The sequence below is a fragment of the Pyxicephalus adspersus genome, chromosome 2 (genome assembly GCF_032062135.1).
Source record: "Pyxicephalus adspersus chromosome 2, UCB_Pads_2.0, whole genome shotgun sequence".
NCBI classification, from domain to species: domain Eukaryota; kingdom Metazoa; phylum Chordata; class Amphibia; order Anura; family Pyxicephalidae; genus Pyxicephalus; species Pyxicephalus adspersus.
This window is the reverse complement of record NC_092859.1, coordinates 131,837,924-131,855,591: the sequence shown is the minus strand read 5'-3', so window position 1 is coordinate 131,855,591 and position 17,668 is coordinate 131,837,924. Positions and strand designations below refer to the sequence as shown.

The window sequence follows — 17,668 nt, the reverse complement described above, 5'->3', positions numbered from 1 at the left end:
TGCACAGTGCTCGTCGTCCCATCATCCAAAGAACCGTCCTATCGGATCCACGGACGATAGATGACGAATGATCGTAATGGAAGTGAAGTGGAGAGAGTGCAGGGGGGTGCTGGTCTGTCAGTCACCCCCTCCCTCTCCATAGAACAGAACGGTGCAGTATGTACAGCCCTTGTTCATGAATTGTGCAGTCCTTAGTCGTTGGAAAGGAACGTGAAAGATCCTTTCCAACGACAATTATTGCACAATTTATATAAAAATTAGCATATTCTTCCAAAAATAGTAGCCACACACATCTGAACTTGTAAATGAAAGCCTATATTAAGCACTTAGTTGAAGACATGTATCAGATTAAGTAAAACACCTGCAAAACACGACTACCATAGTTATGGAGTTTCTCTGACTTTCTGCTGCTTATGTATATGTAATAAAACAAATGTGTCAATGCAAACTGGATTAGTCGACATGAAAGCTTTCCAAGTATGGTGCCCCCATCTACCAATGACTGAAAAAAATATAAACAAACTTTCCAAACAACTTCAAGTCCCTTACCTAACCATTTGTAGAAGAAGTAGAGAAGAAGCAGCATGACACAACATATGACAACAAACAGGATGACAGTCAAAGGGGTGAATGTCACATTTTCATCTTTCTTTTTCCTTCTATCAGATTCATCTTCACTTGGAGAGGGTCTTAAGTCTTCCCTAGATTTCCAAAGTTGCAAAATGAGTTTTAAAATAATGATTTTTACATTAGAAAACATTTTAGCACATTTAAAAACCAGGTCACTGTATTATTCAATACAAAATTTCAGAAAATAATGCAATAACTGACTGAAAACAGTCTTCTTTCTAAATTGGGATATTGTAAAAGTCATAGTTAGACGACTACACCTAGAATCATAAAACCATTAGTGGAGTTACAAATCCTCATTTATACTTACATCTCAGACAGTCCACTCCAGTAACCACCCAAAGCCACAGTGAATACAGAGATGAGGAAAATAACCAGCAGACTGATATCAAACTGTGCAAACGTAGGGGAGTACAGAGTAACATCAATATCCTTTCCAAGCACCTAGAAAATGAAATCAACGATAAATACAGCAAAACTTCCAACCAGCTAAATAATCACCTAGTATTCTTTTATTCTACCTTCTCCTATCATGACAATGATTTACACGTTTTACAATAAGACTGGTTTGTTTACAGATGACACCAATTCTTTATTCCTGCAAGTTTCTCCTAAAATCATTCTACTGTCACCCATGAAATCCCACTGAAAACATGCAGCACTGGCAATGGCAGTTACCATATTTTGTCATTTACTTTTATTTCTCTATTTCAATACCACAATGTGATGCAACATTTAGCTGGTATGCAGAAAATGAAAAATTCAGATAAAAATACATCCACGTATAAACAAAAAGGTTCTGCAACACAAATCAACCAGTGTCATTTGTTCATAATGAGCACTGTAAAACAGAGCCAGTTTTACATTTCTTAATTAAAATTTGATCGTCTCTTCTGTGTTGAAACAAAAGTTAACAAAGCTCATTAAAATTGCAAATTTTAATTTGCCTGAAATTTTGTATCGTATGTATTGTCACTAAAATAGGGTTTCTGATGCAAAGAACAATGACGATTTGAATAAAATTAGAATTGTAAATTTGTTTTGAACTGGGATTATGCATAGGACAATACTATAAGCACCTGTCCCCTGTGCTTGCCTGACCCTGATCTCAAACCTTTTACTTTCCTTCACTTTTAATACTCCAAATCCAATAAGCCATGTTTTTATACATATAGTATTTTAAAAGTAAATGGTAAAAAAAATGGTAATATGAGTTTCTTATAAAATGTATTTATTTCTATTGTCACTATAAGATATTAGGCAAGGCCATTGTCAAAAACTTGTTTTGCAAAAGTGGATCCTAAATTTAAATCCAATCAGCATATATTTTCCCAGATCCTACGTTTCGCCAAAGAAAACTCTATACGGCCACCTCATGGCAGTTCGACAACCTATTCCTCTATTTTGAAAGAACCACCCCCACCCCCCACTCCTCATTGACTGTATGGGTAACAAGAGTCAATTAAATTATGAGAGTGGAGGAAATTAGAGCTTTTGATAATGACTGCATGGAAAAGTTTAGTAAACGTTGGGCATGTTGGGAACATTATATTTGCTTAAGTTGAAACTCAGAGCCTCACCCACTGATTTCTAACCTCTTACTCTGAAGATACCAAACAGGTTACTAATGTCTGGTCTCCCCCATTCAACAATCCATAAACCCCCCCGCCTGGTTTATCTACGTCTACCATAAGCAGAAGTCTTTGTTACATGGTTTTTGTTTTCTTTTTGGTTTAGGCTGGGTTCACACAGTAATTTTCCCCAGCGTTTAACCTGAGGCTTTAAAAGCCCATGTTTGAAATTCCCATGCATTCCAAATAGGCTAATCTACACCAGGACGTTTCCTTGAGGCAACTTTATGAGCATTATCTTTAACGTTGTCTGCAACGTTTAAAAAATTAAAACTCAGAGGTTAACGCTGAAAAACGCCCCAAACCCTATATTTCTTTACTAAAACATAAACCATAAAACCAATCAGCATTGTTTAAACAAACAAAAAAAAAATGAAATTTGCATGCATTAGGGCTTATGTGACTGACAGCCAAATCAGACTGTTAGCAGGAATGGATTGATGTGAAAGATTCTGGCAGTCTATAAAGAAGAAAAAATAACAACCACACAGCACCACACACAACCATAAGCCTTTTTTATACACACTACCCACAATTACATACCTGTCCCATATTTATGACATCTCCATATTTAACATAGGCAATCTGTATTGTCAAGTGGTCACTTTTGTTGCCCTTAGGTGCTGGCTGCAATAGAAAATTCTGACATGTTAGAATAACTTCAAATGAACACTGTTAAAAAAAAAAACAATTATTATCAGGTTATGCCTACAATAATCTTACAGTTTAAAGTTTAGGGATATCTACTATCCAATTACATCTACAGCCCCTTAATGGAAATAGGATTTCTTGCTTTATAATAGGTTTAGTTGCGGCTTAGGTTATGTGAGCTGCCTTATCTTCTCCATAATTAGATTGTATTCTGCTCATTATTCTTTACCCCCCCCCTCCCCTCCATTGCAACTGTTATGTATCACTTCATGCTATTATGTGTTGATTCTCTCACTATAATGATAATATATATTATATGTAGAGGCAATTTTTTTTTTCAAGTTATGTTCATATTGACATGCACTAATACATCTCATTTTGGTTTAAAGCTAATGTGTTCTGTATGTATCTAGATATAAATCTATCAAGTCCAATGGAAATTTTTAATCCAGACACGTACCAGACCATCTTTACTAGCAATAAGTAGCATGGAAGCATTGTTTTCCTGAGCCAAGAGAGCTTTATCCAATATGTTGCAGTTTCCATCCATCACAAGGACTGCCATGTTCTCAAATCCTAAACTTGGAACTTCAGAACGGCTGCACAGCGAAACTGAACTTAAGTTTAACAACCTGTAAAAGGTCTGAAAAATAATGAAAAAATATAAAAGATGAATCAATAACAAAAATGGAAATTGTTAACCATATAGATATATTCTATTGTAAAGTCTAAATACTATGGTGCACTTTCCTGAATTTAAGTATGGCGAAATTCAAAGCATCTATTCGTGGAGATGCAAGAGGAAGTTAGAAGATGAGGAGAATTTCAGTCTTTGACATATGTAATCTGAATACCTGCCCCTATGAAAGTTACCCATGCCTCCTGTTCTAGTAACAGCTATAACATTTCTGATTTCCTTTTCTTGTTACTGTCTAGGTGACAATGGTCACAAGGACAAATAGAAGGGTAAATGTACCCGGGGAAGAAGGGCAATAAATGTTTATCAGAGGTTCTACCCCTTTTTCATTTAAAGTATATGGAGTCCAAGGTTTGAAGCGCCAAACAATTTATTCCAATTCAAAGCTATATTTACATAAATGCTACAATTAGCAACAGTTGCAGGTCATGTCCTTGTCCAAGCCTCAATGTATCCCTGCCTACTACAGAGGAAACATCTCTATACATATAAAGCACTGGAAATGACATTTATATATAAAGGTATTACATGGTATTCCACATCATTAATCATGCAAGACAATTGTCATTTCGTTAATAAGCGACAGGTGTCAACATGACGTCAATGCAGAGTTCAAAAGACAAAAATCAACTTGCTAACCTTTCTGACATAAACATAGTTACAAAAACAAAGATCAAGATCAACATTTAATCCCTTGTGATGAATAATACCCAGTCAATTCAATCTTCCTTTATTTTATTCATCAACTTTTGAGTTTTTGAACTCCATCCATAAAGATATATTTTAGTTGTAAAACTTTACGTGTATTTTCCTCAAACTATCTAGCAACTAGTAACTGCTTTAATGAATCTTCAATCAAGTATTTATGAACTACGGTGTCTGTGCTTTCTCCTATATAACAGTATCTGCAAGGGCAGATCAGAACATAAATAACAATCACTTTGACACGTATAGAACTCATTTTACAGGAATTCTTTTTTCCATTAGGAGTCACTATATTTAGTTCAGATTCCAACAATGTACACAAGGTAAACATAGGTAACAACCTATAAATAGGTAAACTATTTAAATTGTACTTTTTGGAATTCAGCTTTATCAGGCCTGGCTGTTTTTATCGTAATGGCTAAATCATGTAAACTATGCAATTGGACTTCCTCAGGGAGTGAAACTCAGTAAGAGAGGAGAACAAAAGAAACATTAGTAGCTAATCAATGCAATGATATACATTTTAAAAGTTTAAAATATAGCAAAACATTTTTGCTACCCTTTCTCTAAATGTACTTATCTGGATCATAATATCTGGAATATATTAAAGTGACAGAATTCTGGTTTATTTTATTATTATCTACTGCAACCCCAATAGTCACTTGTTTTCCTATTTTAATAATGTGGATTATTATGAATTCAAAATTGATCATTACAAATCGTGGTCCTGTGTTTCTGACTCATGACTGGCTTCATGTCTCCGTTTAAAGCAGGACTAAAGTATTTGAAAAGCTGTCAGAGAGGGACAGGCGATGACCGCCCTCCTATTCAGCTGTCAAAATTGCTGATCTACCCTGAGCTTTCCCTGAAGCGGCTGGGACTCCTACGTATGTCACCTCAGCTCGGCCAATCAAGATGGCCTAAGATTGAAATGAGGAAGAGGAACACACAACTCATGATAATCCAGTACCAAGCGTTGCATTGTGCTGCATTAAGAAAAACAAATGTCACAATATTTGTCAATTCTGGTGCCCATGCATTTAATTGTAAACAGATCACTAGGAATCCTGCAACCCTTTACTTTTGAGAATCTATGAAGGTGGAGAATATGCTTCACTGAATATGATTGCCCAACATCCTATGGTTACCTCAAACAAATGATATTTTTATACTACATATCATCTATCACTTAGCATAAGCACCTTACACACTACTGGTTTCTCCTCCTGTGTTTCCTTTTATCATTGTTGCCATAGAAGGATTATTTCACAATGAACTGCAACACACCTGATATTATGCTTTGAGGCTTGTTGACTTCGATAGCCTGTTCAACGTAAATGAGCTGCAACATACCTCAGCGCATAAAAGTTTAGTGCACACTGCATTATTTTTGCAGCACTCCACATGTGTGTTGGGGTGTAATTCATGGTATGAGCCCTTTAATAACAATAACAGAACCAATTCATCTAACATTAGAACATCTTAACGTGGAAATCAATTCTCCCTTTTAACACTGGCAATCAGGCAGGTGGTTATTGCAGAAAGGAACAGGCAATCAATGTCCCTTCTTCAATATTATTATTCTTACCTGCCTGATTGCCATCAGCTGTCAAATTTTGCTGAGGTGCGCACATGTTAATTGCTAGAGATACCTGGCTTCTCTTGCGCAATCTGGAAAAGAATGAACTCCCCACGTCATCCTGTTAAGACGAAGATCATTTCAAGAAAGAAAAAAAGGGAAATGGTAGCACCCCAAGATGGAATAGGGATAGGTGAGCATTGTGGGTTTAGTTCCGCTTAAAATATTACTATATGAATAAAACTGTCTTTATAAACCGTAAGGAGAACTAGTCCCATATTAATCACAAAATCTCAGTGTCCCATACCAAGAAAAAAATCTCTAGGTCATAGGACTCACCAACCCAGCAAGGCACACAAAAGGGGGAGGGGGGATACCAGCCTGCCTGATGTGGGAAGCAAAGGTGGTTTCTAGAAACTCCTCTCCTAGTTTTAACTTTGGATAGAAAAATAAAAAGGGTTCCACACAAAAGGGGTGTGTAGGGAACTAGGAAAGGCAAAGAAAAATGGCAGCCCAGAGAAGGAGAAGGAGGAGGACAGGGGGGCAGGACCCTTTATCCCAAAACTCATCACTTGCAACCAAAAGAAACTTATATTTATGTCATCTACTTAAATTTCTTGCACCATGGATATTTCTAAAAATAATAAATCACATATAGTTTGATGTAGACCATTTAAAGTTTAACACCAAATAACTGTTTCAAAATGACAATTCTTCTCTTTAATAGAGGCATTCTGAAGAAGCATTGGGTGTTTAGCATATAACAGAACTTACAGCATTTGTGTAGGTTGATGGAAGTGTTGTCCATGTGGAATTGTATGTGATACAGTAATCCTTTGCTGTTGGAGGATCTTTGATGACAACGGAGCGCAGAATGCCTCTGCTTGCATATACCTACAAAGCAAACACAGCTTTGTTTGCATTTTATTTAAACAAATACACAGGGAGTATACATAATGTTTTATAGATGAAAAGAAAGAATATCAAATATTTGGTAATGAAGATCACACTAAAACGAACGTACGACAAACAATAAATATAAATGCCAACACTTCCAGAGAATATAAAACCGTATGAATGTACAGCCCTCCCTTACTTCTAGTGAGTATTCATAACATCAGAACATGCTATTTAAAGCCTGGACATAAGCCCAATGAACACAATCATGTGTACTTATGAAAAGCAGCATAGAATTCCTAGCATAGGATGCAGATGAATAGCCTGATAGCTGTACATCAGTTTAAAAAAATGTTGTCTAATAAAATTTACATTAACCTTTAGTCCCAAATACCCACCTATGCCCACCCCTGGCATCATTATAAGGCCCTTCAGTAAAAACATATTTTTCACTTCAGATAGTGTTTAGGTAAGAGGTTTGTTTTCTTCAAAATGAATGGCTGAGTCTCTAGAATTTGATGCTTGCAGGACATAATATGAACGTACTACTTTCCTGTAGATATTGTTAAGGGCTGAAATTACTTCTTATCTTTTAAAGCAGCCTCAAGGTTATGTACATGGTAGTGTTAACATCAAACTACTGGTGATGGGAACAATGGTCTCTGTGGCTTCCAGTGGCTGGCCCCTTGCATCGCTATGATAGTTGGATGAAAAAGTTTTGCATGGCACCCGGCAGTACTGAACCACTCACTGCCACCTCCATTCATTCTTCATGATCGTCTGAGTGTGCAGTTCTGGGATGTGAGGAAACGATAACCACACCACAACCTCACTGCAGGTCTGAACGTAACCTTTAGGAATCATTACAAACTCAGCTGTAAGGACATGGGCAGACACCCTGGGTTTTCAACAAAGGCCAGCTCAGTATCACTTTATGCCTATAAAAATTTCCCCACTGGAAATGTATTCTTTTAACCTCCTGGGCCCTTCATTTCTGTCTGGAATATGTCTAAAAGCGGTACATTGTCTTTCATGAAAACTTATTTTACAGTATAATATAATAGTATGAGTATAATAAAGTTTGAAACACAAAATCATGTCAAAATATTACATTAAATACATTTTAAAATAAAATAAAAAATTCCCGCCCAGAACGGAATGTCCGCTTGCACCGTCGTCATCAGGAGGTCACTCATCAGATGCAGAGGACAACGGCCGGAGGAAGCGAGAAGACCGGGATCGCGGAGAAGGACCCCAGCGGATCAGGTAAGTAACGATTTACTAATGTTTTAGCTTTCAGCATCTTTTTTTTACCCCGAGTCACACTCTGGGTTACCGCTCAGGGGGTTAAGGAACCTTAGCAAGAAAGCTATTTTAAAAATTACAAAAAATTGTACAAGTGATTTCCAGTGATTACAAAAAATAAAAAATCTGGCTTCCAACAAACATTAGAAAACAAACTAGAATTTACTTTACGATCAGACTTCATAACTTTCTCCTTGTTATCCAGGACTGCAGTTCAAGTCTCTGAGGGGCCCTTTTTTAATCAAAAAGTTGAAAAAGACCACTGGACATCCATACTCTGTCCCACCAACAGGTTAGTTGGTCTGCTCTGGATTCAGGTCTGTCTCACTTCTGACTGTTCATGACCCAGATTACGCCTGCAGAATGTTTGGACCGCATTTATATTTATTTGCTTGTGCTTCTGAGTATCAGGCTGTAACTTTGCTATCTCTTGGTTAGTCATTGCTCTCTTTATCTGTCCGCATACTAATTTTTGTTCACAATAGGGGTCTGAACATGATTAGGACATTATTCTGCTTCAGCGAAAAATAATAACATAAATTTACAAGCACTAATATTCCCAAAATAAAAAATAACTATAGGTGGTGGTTAAGGCAGTGGCCTCAAACCACACCTGCAATGGACAAGCTGATAGGTCATCTAGAGTTCCCCCTTCCTACACTGCGTACCGGGTCCATTGACAGCAACAATCAGCAGCCTTGCAGCGTGTACCTAGCTATTTCAATGAATACAGCACAAAGCATGTTATTAGCACTGTATCCCACTGAGACTTTGACAAGAGAAGCCTAATGTAAGGAGAGCTCAGAAGGCCCTTTTAAGCAGTCGCCTACACCTACCCATAGAAATACCTAAATATAGCATGTGTAAATTTAACCATAGGTAATTTTATAGAACACATTATGTCTAGCTATTGTGTGTTTTGTACCCCCTGGACTGTGTCATCTTGAACAACCCCTACCTAAATATTTGTACATAAAATACATTTGTACAGAAACCAAAATAAAAAACATATATTCTTTTAGATGGGAAATAGCATCTACTAAGCTTTCATATTACCTTGCTGACGATTTGACAAGTAGGGGCACCCTTGACATGTCAGTATGTAGTAAGTGCAACCTCTGGGTGCAACAATCTGTCACTGTGCTCATCTTGTCTTTAGAATTGTAATCTATCATTCTCACAGCCATCAAATCATCAATCTCTACAACCTCACATGATGCATTTGTCATTTAAATTGTACAAGTTAGTTCAGGAAACAAAATTAATTTTGTCATGAATCAACCCTTAATATATTCCCTGCACTTTCCATTTAACCTCTACTTAGCACCCCAAGCCTCACTCATCTTCTCCTGTGTAATGTAAATTTGTTCTTTTGTTTGTTTTTTTGACCTTTTACTATGTAATCTTTTTTCAACCCGTGATGTCATTACAGGGGCTGCAAAACATGCAGCTTCAAGAGCCAAGAGAAGACCACAGTCTCTGCCAGTCTCTGTTACCAGTGACGAATCAGAGGCCAGGTAATGCAAGAAAAGGAACAATAGGGATCAGTCTTGCTATTGTTCCCAAAGCTCAGCATCCTACAGTTCAGTGTTCTCCCCAGCCCCTTTTATCTGGGTGCACGCCCCAGCACTTTTCAATAACTACCTGGCTGTTTTTGGGTTGTTATTTTTTACACCTTTTCAGCTTGAAAACAATTCTGAATTCAGAATACTGTAGCTGTCAGATATGATGATTATATGAATCCGTCCAACTTTCCTGTCTGACACTGAGCTCTGGGCAAACCTAAAACTTGCTCCATAGCACCCTTCCCCCGTGCTAAGTTCATCTCCTAAATAGTTTTTCACTAACCTTTGCCTTGTTCCATGACTCACTGAACTGCTTTGTGATTCCACAGAATGAAGTATACCAGTAGGGGATTTCTCAGCTCACAGCACTGTTTCTTACACACTGGTCCCAGATTAAATCTTTCCAAGACTGAAAAAATAAGACTATCATGTGTGAACCAGGGTGAGCCAGCAAACATGCATTGGATTTGGTCAGGCTTTGAAAACATTTGCCAAATAATAGGAGAATATTTCATGAAATCTTTTCCATGTTTGTTGGATCACCCAGGTTTACCCATTATAATCTAACTTCTCCAGGCTTTGGGAACTTTATTTAATCAGGTCCACTGTGTTAAAATGCAATCCATGCACCTGGGAGGCACCCATTCATCTGACGCACGTAGGAGTACTCGGATAGCTTTGCAGATGCTCAGGTATCTCACACAGGAAATCTAGAAGCCAAATTTAAAACGCACTCATGGATGCTCCTGCAGCCTCCAGATTGACCCCTTTCAATACCATGGCATGCGGTACATTTCATGAACATAGAGCTACATGATATTGTGTATTTTATTTCACCAAGGAGTTCGGCTTGATGAGATAATATCTCAGATTGTATTTTCTCTTAGTTGGCCCTGGAGCTCTTCTGTATGAAAATCCCATATTCAATCATTTCATCCTCCTGCTCATACGTTTCATTCATCACGATCCTGCAATCAGAATCAAATCTAAAAAGATTCCTCTTCTCCTCCTTTATCACTGTCTGTATCATTCTGTCATTTGCAAACCTTATTTAATGTGCAGTGCTGTGCAATATGTTGGCATTTATTTATTATTTAAATATTGTCTATTAATAATAACATTACAAAAACATATTCAAGGCAACCTAAACTCAATCTATTTTATAACCATGTACCTTCAGGTGTATAAGGCTTTTAGTTGGATAAGAACACATGGTCATTGTCCAAGGGCATAGATCAGACACAGCTAACAAATCGGTATAACTATCCTAAAAATCCTATCCAGCGCTTTGCCAGCGAAAACATGATCTGCCACCATAGCAAACTCTGGGTACTGGCATATGATGGGATGTGGAGATGCTGACAGGGAAATATTATATTATTAATAATATTATTTGAAGTAGTTCAGGTTTAGACTGGGGTTTAGCTGCAAACTTCTGCTTCTGTAGTATATTTGTACTGCAGCAACGGATAATGTGAGAGCCAAAATAACCAGTCATGGGACCCAAACGTCATAGGACCAACATGTCACGTAAGCAAAATGATGTACAATTTCTGTTCAGGGGAAGAAAATTTCAGACAAAGCTACTGACAGACCACCCCGAACTGAACATCTGACCCAGGAGCCGCTTCAGCTGAGTCAGCAGGCGTAGTGCCTAGGAAGAGCAAGATGGGCAGCACAGTGGCTCAGTGGTTAGCACTCTGGCCTTTTCAGCACTAGGTCCCAGGTTTGAATCTTGGCCAGGATTCTATCTGCATGGAGTTTGAAGATTCTCCCTGGGTTTGCGTGGGTTTCCTGCCACATTCCAAAACCATAGTTAGGGTAATTGGTTTCTTCCCAAAATTACCTTTAGACTGTGTTAATGACATTTGACTATGGTAGGGACATTAGATTGTGAGCTCCCTTGAGGGACAGATGGTGACATGACTATAGACTTTGTACAGCACTGTGTAATATGCCAGTGCCATATAAATACTGTCTAATAATATTAATGGTCAAGATAAGTGTCAATCCCTGTTGTGATATATGAAACAGTCACTTTATTAAGACAAACTTGATTAAATGCATAAAAACCATAGCTCAAACAAAAACTAGCAATGCTGAATTAGGCAATAGGGTGGAAATTTAGAAAGTTGTGTTATAAAAAGTGACACCAATGATGGCCACTTTTTGGCTCTCTATAAGGGTGACATTCTTCCCACGGACCACCACACTAATGTACTGTGATCTGTGGATATGGGAATTATTATCAGGAGATCCCCGAGTCCTGAAAGTTATTTTAAGAGGTTCCCCCATAAGGTAAAGAAAGGCTGGTATAGACCGGGTCATCTATATAGGGATCTTGCCATGGTTGTCATGTTGGTGTGGCAGTAAGGGTCAGTTAAGATCCACAGCTAGGTCACGCGATCCCGTGAGGCTGGCACAGCTGTCACTTGCACCGCTGGACTTGTTCTTAAAGCATCAGCATATTTGGCAGTGAGCGGTACTGAACCTCATTCTTTCTCCATAGGGCTGGCGTGGGTACAGCAATGATTTCCTGGAATGAGGAAGTGGTAACCACACAGCACATTCACTGCCAGCCTGAGCTTTGCCAAAAGTAGCCTTTCTCAAACTTTTTTTAGCATGGGGGAATCCTTGGAACAACTTTCAGGTCTTCAGGGAATCCCTGCTATAATTACTATATCCATACTAAAGAGAGGTGGTCAGTAGGAAAAATGTCTATTACATTGCTAGTCAGTGGGAAGAATGTCACCCTTACAGATACAGTATTCAAGCTGGAAATTGGTGGCAGCCCCTGTATTGTGACTCAACTATTCAGTAACCACCCAAAAATAGCCGGGTGGTCACCGAAAAGTGGCGGGTGCTAAAAGGGGCTAGGGAGATCACCGCAGATAGCCAAAGAGATCATTGGGATCAAACTGACCTGAGAGTCAAAGACTGCTCATTGCTCAAGCAGCCTCTGGAGGAACATAGGGATCCACAGAACCTTTAGCTGAGAAAGGGTTTGGACTGGCAGTACTGATTCCCTGATGTCATGCATAATCCAGGGAAGGGCACCCATGGGTGGCATCACACGCTATCCAAATGTCAGAGAACCCCGGATCCACTGCAAGCAACTAAATACCACTTCCATATACGCTCTCTATCATCTCAACTAGAGCTCCAGGGGAATTCAGGGCTTAGTAAGACATCAACGGCCCTGACCCAGTTAGTGTGAACCAGTCCTGTAAACATTCACTGCTCAGTAGACATTAGGTGAGCTCCATATTACAATGGGCAGCCCCTGTCCCATCTACATACACAGGAAGCCTGCTGATCCCTGGGAATACAGAGCAGGTCTCCCTGTGAAGTCTTTCCTCTGTTATCATTACAATAATGGCTGTCTATATAAGATGCCATCACACAGCCAGCTCCTCTTGCTGGCACATACCAACACAGGTGCCATACAGCCCTGCCCCCACCCCCATGTCTGATACCTGTTGCTGGGACATTACCTGTGACCAGGGCAGCAGCAGGAAAAAGAGGAGGCCCAGCAGACCGGTCGGGCCCATTGTTCAGCTGTCAGTCAGCAATTCCAACTGACGGGCCAGGGTTTCATGAAGACAGAGCCGCTCAGAGATTCGACACCCGGCTTCCTGGAATTCTCACTTCCTGTTGTTCACAGTGCTGTGTTGATAATGGGACGGCTCCGTGACCGCCCAGCGTTCTGCCCTCTGCCCGGCGAATAGTGCGTTGTGACTGTCCTGGGGAAGCGAAACCCGTCTCCCTCTGCAAATCTCTGCATAGTAACAAGTGACGCGGTGATGAAAGTCTACGCATGCGCATTAATCTCCCTGAAATTCCCAGGCCTGGGACGTGTTGAGCCTGATAATGAGGGTTGTCATGGTAGCTGCTGGTCAATTGTTGGTTACTCTTTTGGTTATAAATAAATAGTTTCATTCACAAGATTTTGGAAAATATCTCTTCGCTTTTGGAGGGACAGCTTAGGCCAGTGTTTCTTATCCAGGGTTCCTCCAGAGGTTGCTAGGGGTTCCAGAAGCAATGACCGCAGGTCAGATTTAGGCTATGTACACATGTGAAATAATTGTGTTTGGAAAGGTTCCTTCATGATCCTTTGCAATGACTAACGACTGTACACAAACGAGTGCTGTACATACAACGCCATTCTGCTCTATGGAAAGAGGGGAGAGGAGAATGACGAAGTGGGACCCCACTGTGCTCCCTCCCCCATTACGATTGTTCGTCATCCATCGTCTGTGGATCTGCCAGGACGGTCGTTCGGATGATGGACGACGAGTGCTGTACACACGTTAGATCCTGGGCCGATTATCAGACGGGAACCATTGCAAGTGTGTATCTAGCCTAAAGCAGAACTTTAAAAAAAAAAAAAAAAAGAAAATTCAATTACCCTTATAGGTGGAATCCATTGATCCCTGCAAGATGTTAGTTCAGTAGGTCCTACACCGCCCTACCATCCTTCTTCCTGGCGCGGACTGGACAACGGGCGCCACCATCTTCCTACATCACGCGGTCATGCGCTATGCAAGCACAAGTTGGGTGAGGCGCTCTCCTGTAAATGTAAAAAAAAAAAAAAAAACTTGCTAATCTCAGTGTGCTCAGATCGGCACTTTTTTTTACATTTCAGAAAAGCCCCTTCTGCTCATACCTGAAATCAGACATGTACAGAAGGGCATCCTGCTGCCTCCTGGGATTCGTGACAGTGGGCTTCCCATCTAGTCTGTACGACCGTGGCAGTAGAGACAGAAGGGAGGGGGTCTCCCCTTCTATTTAAGAAAAACAATGTTTAGAAAAAAACATTGTAAAAATACATTTTTTTATCTTCCCTTTAATACAAAATGTGTTGATAGGTCCACTTTAAGACATGACTTTCTTACCTCGCTAGTGGAATTAAACTGCTCTGAACATTGGATGTAATGCCATAAAGAAACATGGCTGCATACAATATGAGACTACATATAAGTACATACATATAAGAGATAAGCGCTCTGGCCTTTGCAGCGCTAGGTTCTATATCTGCATGGAGTTTGCAGGTTCTCCCCGTGTTTGTTTGGGTTTCCTCCGAGTACTCTGTTTTCCTCCCACATTCCAAAAACATGCAGTTAGGTTAATTGGCTTTACCACAAAATTTACCTTAGACTGTATTAAAAGATATATAACTATGGTAGGGACATTAGATTGTGAGCTTTTTGAGGGACAGCTAGTGGCATGACTATCGACTTTTTACAGCACTGAGTAATATGATGGTGTCAAAGAAATACTGTGTAATAATAATACATATTTTATACATTGTATACAGTTTGGAGGCCTTGCATATATGGATAAATTCATATATCTATATAAATGGTCCATATAGAGAATTCTCTTGTTAATCATTCTCATTAAGATCATTACAAAGGACATGAGGGCACTCCTTGCATCTGGAATAAAAAAATGTAATATCCAGATAAGGAAGGGATTCTTCACTGAAAGATCTGTGAAAATGTGTAACTGGCTCCCTCAAGAAGTAGTTTAAGAAAGTTCTACAGATTGAGCCAGTTTTTTTGCCTTCCTCTGGATCAACTATGTCCATTGGGTTTTTATCTGGGATATGTTTATTTCCCTAGTGGTTGAACTTGATGGACTTCTTGGATGTCTTTTTTCAACCTAACAATGTAAATTTATTCCAGGATCTGTACTGTATTTAGTTTTTAATCGGACATGGCAGGGGTGTGTCATTTGGTTACAAAATTTGAGCTAAAAAGAGTTCCTCTTACCTATTGTCAGGAGATGGGAGGTGTAGATTATTGTGCTATAAGTGAAAGTGTCACTTACATGAACCTAAAGGATCATAAAATAATAATAATTTTACAGAGAGCTAACCCTTTGATTGAGCCTACCTTGTAAAAGAATATTATAGAGCAATAAGGAACTCTAGAAATAATAAACACTCTGACAGGTCACAGAACACAGAACATAATTTATAGAGAGTGCAGAGGTCAGGTTTATGTGATATTTAACACACAATGTGCAGCGGATAGGACCATCAATATACAACAGTATACAGCAGGACTGTCAAACTTTGGCCCGCGGGCCAAATCTGGCCAAGCACGTCCTATTTTTGGCCCCCAAAAGAATTCTTTATATGAATTGCAGCTGGCCCGCCGCCACTGCAATCTGTAGTAACGGCCAGCCAGCTCCAATTTATATTAAGCCGCTGTTCTATAGACGCGAGTATATTGCCACTACTACACTACCACTACTCGCCGGGAATCGTAGTAGCGGCATCACTCATGTCTGTTGAACAGCAACCTATGCGTGGACCCTGTGGAGTTTATACTGACAGGTAAACTCATTAATCAGGAATTATCATGGGGCTATTGTGATATTAATTGTTTTACTGTGCCAGAGAATGCAATGTGAAACCAAATGAATGCAGCAATTAATTTGGTTTCACATTGCACTCTCTGGCAAAGTAAAACAATTATTCTCAATAAGAAGAAACGAGAACACAGGATAAGAGCATGCAGTAATATACAATTAGATTAATTTAGATCCACTGCATATTACTGCATGTTCTTCTCATGTGTTCCTGTTTCTTTGAAGTTTTTCATTTCAACCCTCTGTGTATTTAAGTTTGACACCCCTGCTCTAGAGGTTATTGAAGGGTTCCATGAGCAAATGTTTGCCTCTCAGATTAGTTTACCAATCATCCCAATGGCCACCAATGTAAGAGGCATTCTTCCTACCAACCATCATGCAAATGAACTGTGATCTACGGATACAGTATTGTAATTATAGCTGGGGTTCCATGAAGACCTGAAAGTCATTTCAAGGGTTCTCCTATGTTATAAGGTCAAAGAAGGATTGTATACGGTGTGCAGTAGTAAAGAGTATTTTTTCTTTAAAATATAGGGATTTTTGTTAAAGAATTTTATGGTAAGTTACAATACAAGGTGAGAGAGAACAGACTGGATAACTTATCAACATAAGAGGGTAAACATTAAACAATATGATATATAGTTAAATAAGTCTCTGGTCATAAATCTTTAGGAGCTTAACAACTCCAATGTACAAATATCATATTACCTACTAGTCAGATGAATAGGAGCAACCAAGAGATATACAGAAAAATAAAAAGGAGGTTGATCGTACAAACAGTAACCAGACTGTCCAAGAGTATTTGTATCAGAACATTCCTACTCAGTTGCAGCACATTCAAATCAATAGGCCACCCTGAAGGACCGCAATAGACTGCACTGATGTGAATGGTGTCCTAATGGCAGGATATCTTAGTTCCACGAGGATTCAATATGCAACATGGAAACAGGAAATGGCAGGTGTTCGAAATATATGTTTTACATGATGACCTCTCCCTTATTTGTCCCTTTTTTATCTATTTAATACTTTATTATGTTTGTTTGAAAAGTGCAAAAAAAAGCCCTGTAGATCTTGCCAGAAATTCCATGCCACATTGTGTCCTCTGCAGACTTCATGTGTTAACTCAACAGGATGGCATCCTAATTCTTTTGTTGGACTACAGAAGGATCAGCCTTTATGTTATAGATTCCTCATAAAAGAAAAAAATATATATATTTTCAAATTTTCGTTTTTAAACAATTGTAAAGTGTCCTCATTCAAATGTATTGATTGTGGTTAGATCATTTGGATCAAAATTCAGAATTTGGGCAAGACCAGAGACCTGAAAATTATATCAAAATATAAAGCATATAAAGGGAAAGGCTGTTCAATGTAATCAGTAAACTATTTCATGTTCCAGCACTCCAACATTGCAGTCAGATTGTGTTTTTAATAGGTTTTCTCATTTATTTATTTTGCAGTGAACATAATAGGAAAGAAGCTTGGCAACCTAAAGCATTGCTGTTGCATTAATCCAGTGACAGCAGGAGAATAATATTTATGGCATAACCAGATATATTGATGTATATGTTTTAATGATACAATTTTGCTATGATATACTATTCATGGTTATGTGTTACTATTTTGACTT

The 17,668-nt window shown here is 38.9% G+C and overlaps 1 protein-coding gene across 3 annotated transcripts in view; it reads right to left on the bottom strand.

Moving 5' to 3' along the window:
* The window catches only part of SPPL2A (signal peptide peptidase like 2A), a 31,214-nt gene extending 17,798 nt beyond the window's left edge, over window positions 1-13,416 (bottom strand). For 2 of the 3 annotated variants that reach the window (XM_072402423.1, XM_072402424.1), the window contains exons 1-6: window positions 13,155-13,413; window positions 6,668-6,787; window positions 3,373-3,555; window positions 2,805-2,888; window positions 941-1,074; window positions 550-701 (exon numbers count right to left, since the gene is read on the bottom strand). In XM_072402423.1, the coding sequence (XP_072258524.1) occupies window positions 550-701; window positions 941-1,074; window positions 2,805-2,888; window positions 3,373-3,555; window positions 6,668-6,787; window positions 13,155-13,211 (730 nt within the window). In that variant the 5' untranslated portion in view covers window positions 13,212-13,413. Of the gene's footprint in view, window positions 1-549; window positions 702-940; window positions 1,075-2,804; window positions 2,889-3,372; window positions 3,556-6,667; window positions 6,788-13,154 lie in introns of all 3 variants that reach the window. The other variant, XM_072402425.1, reaches the window with a different exon arrangement.
* Window positions 13,417-17,668: the final 4,252 nt, after the last annotated feature.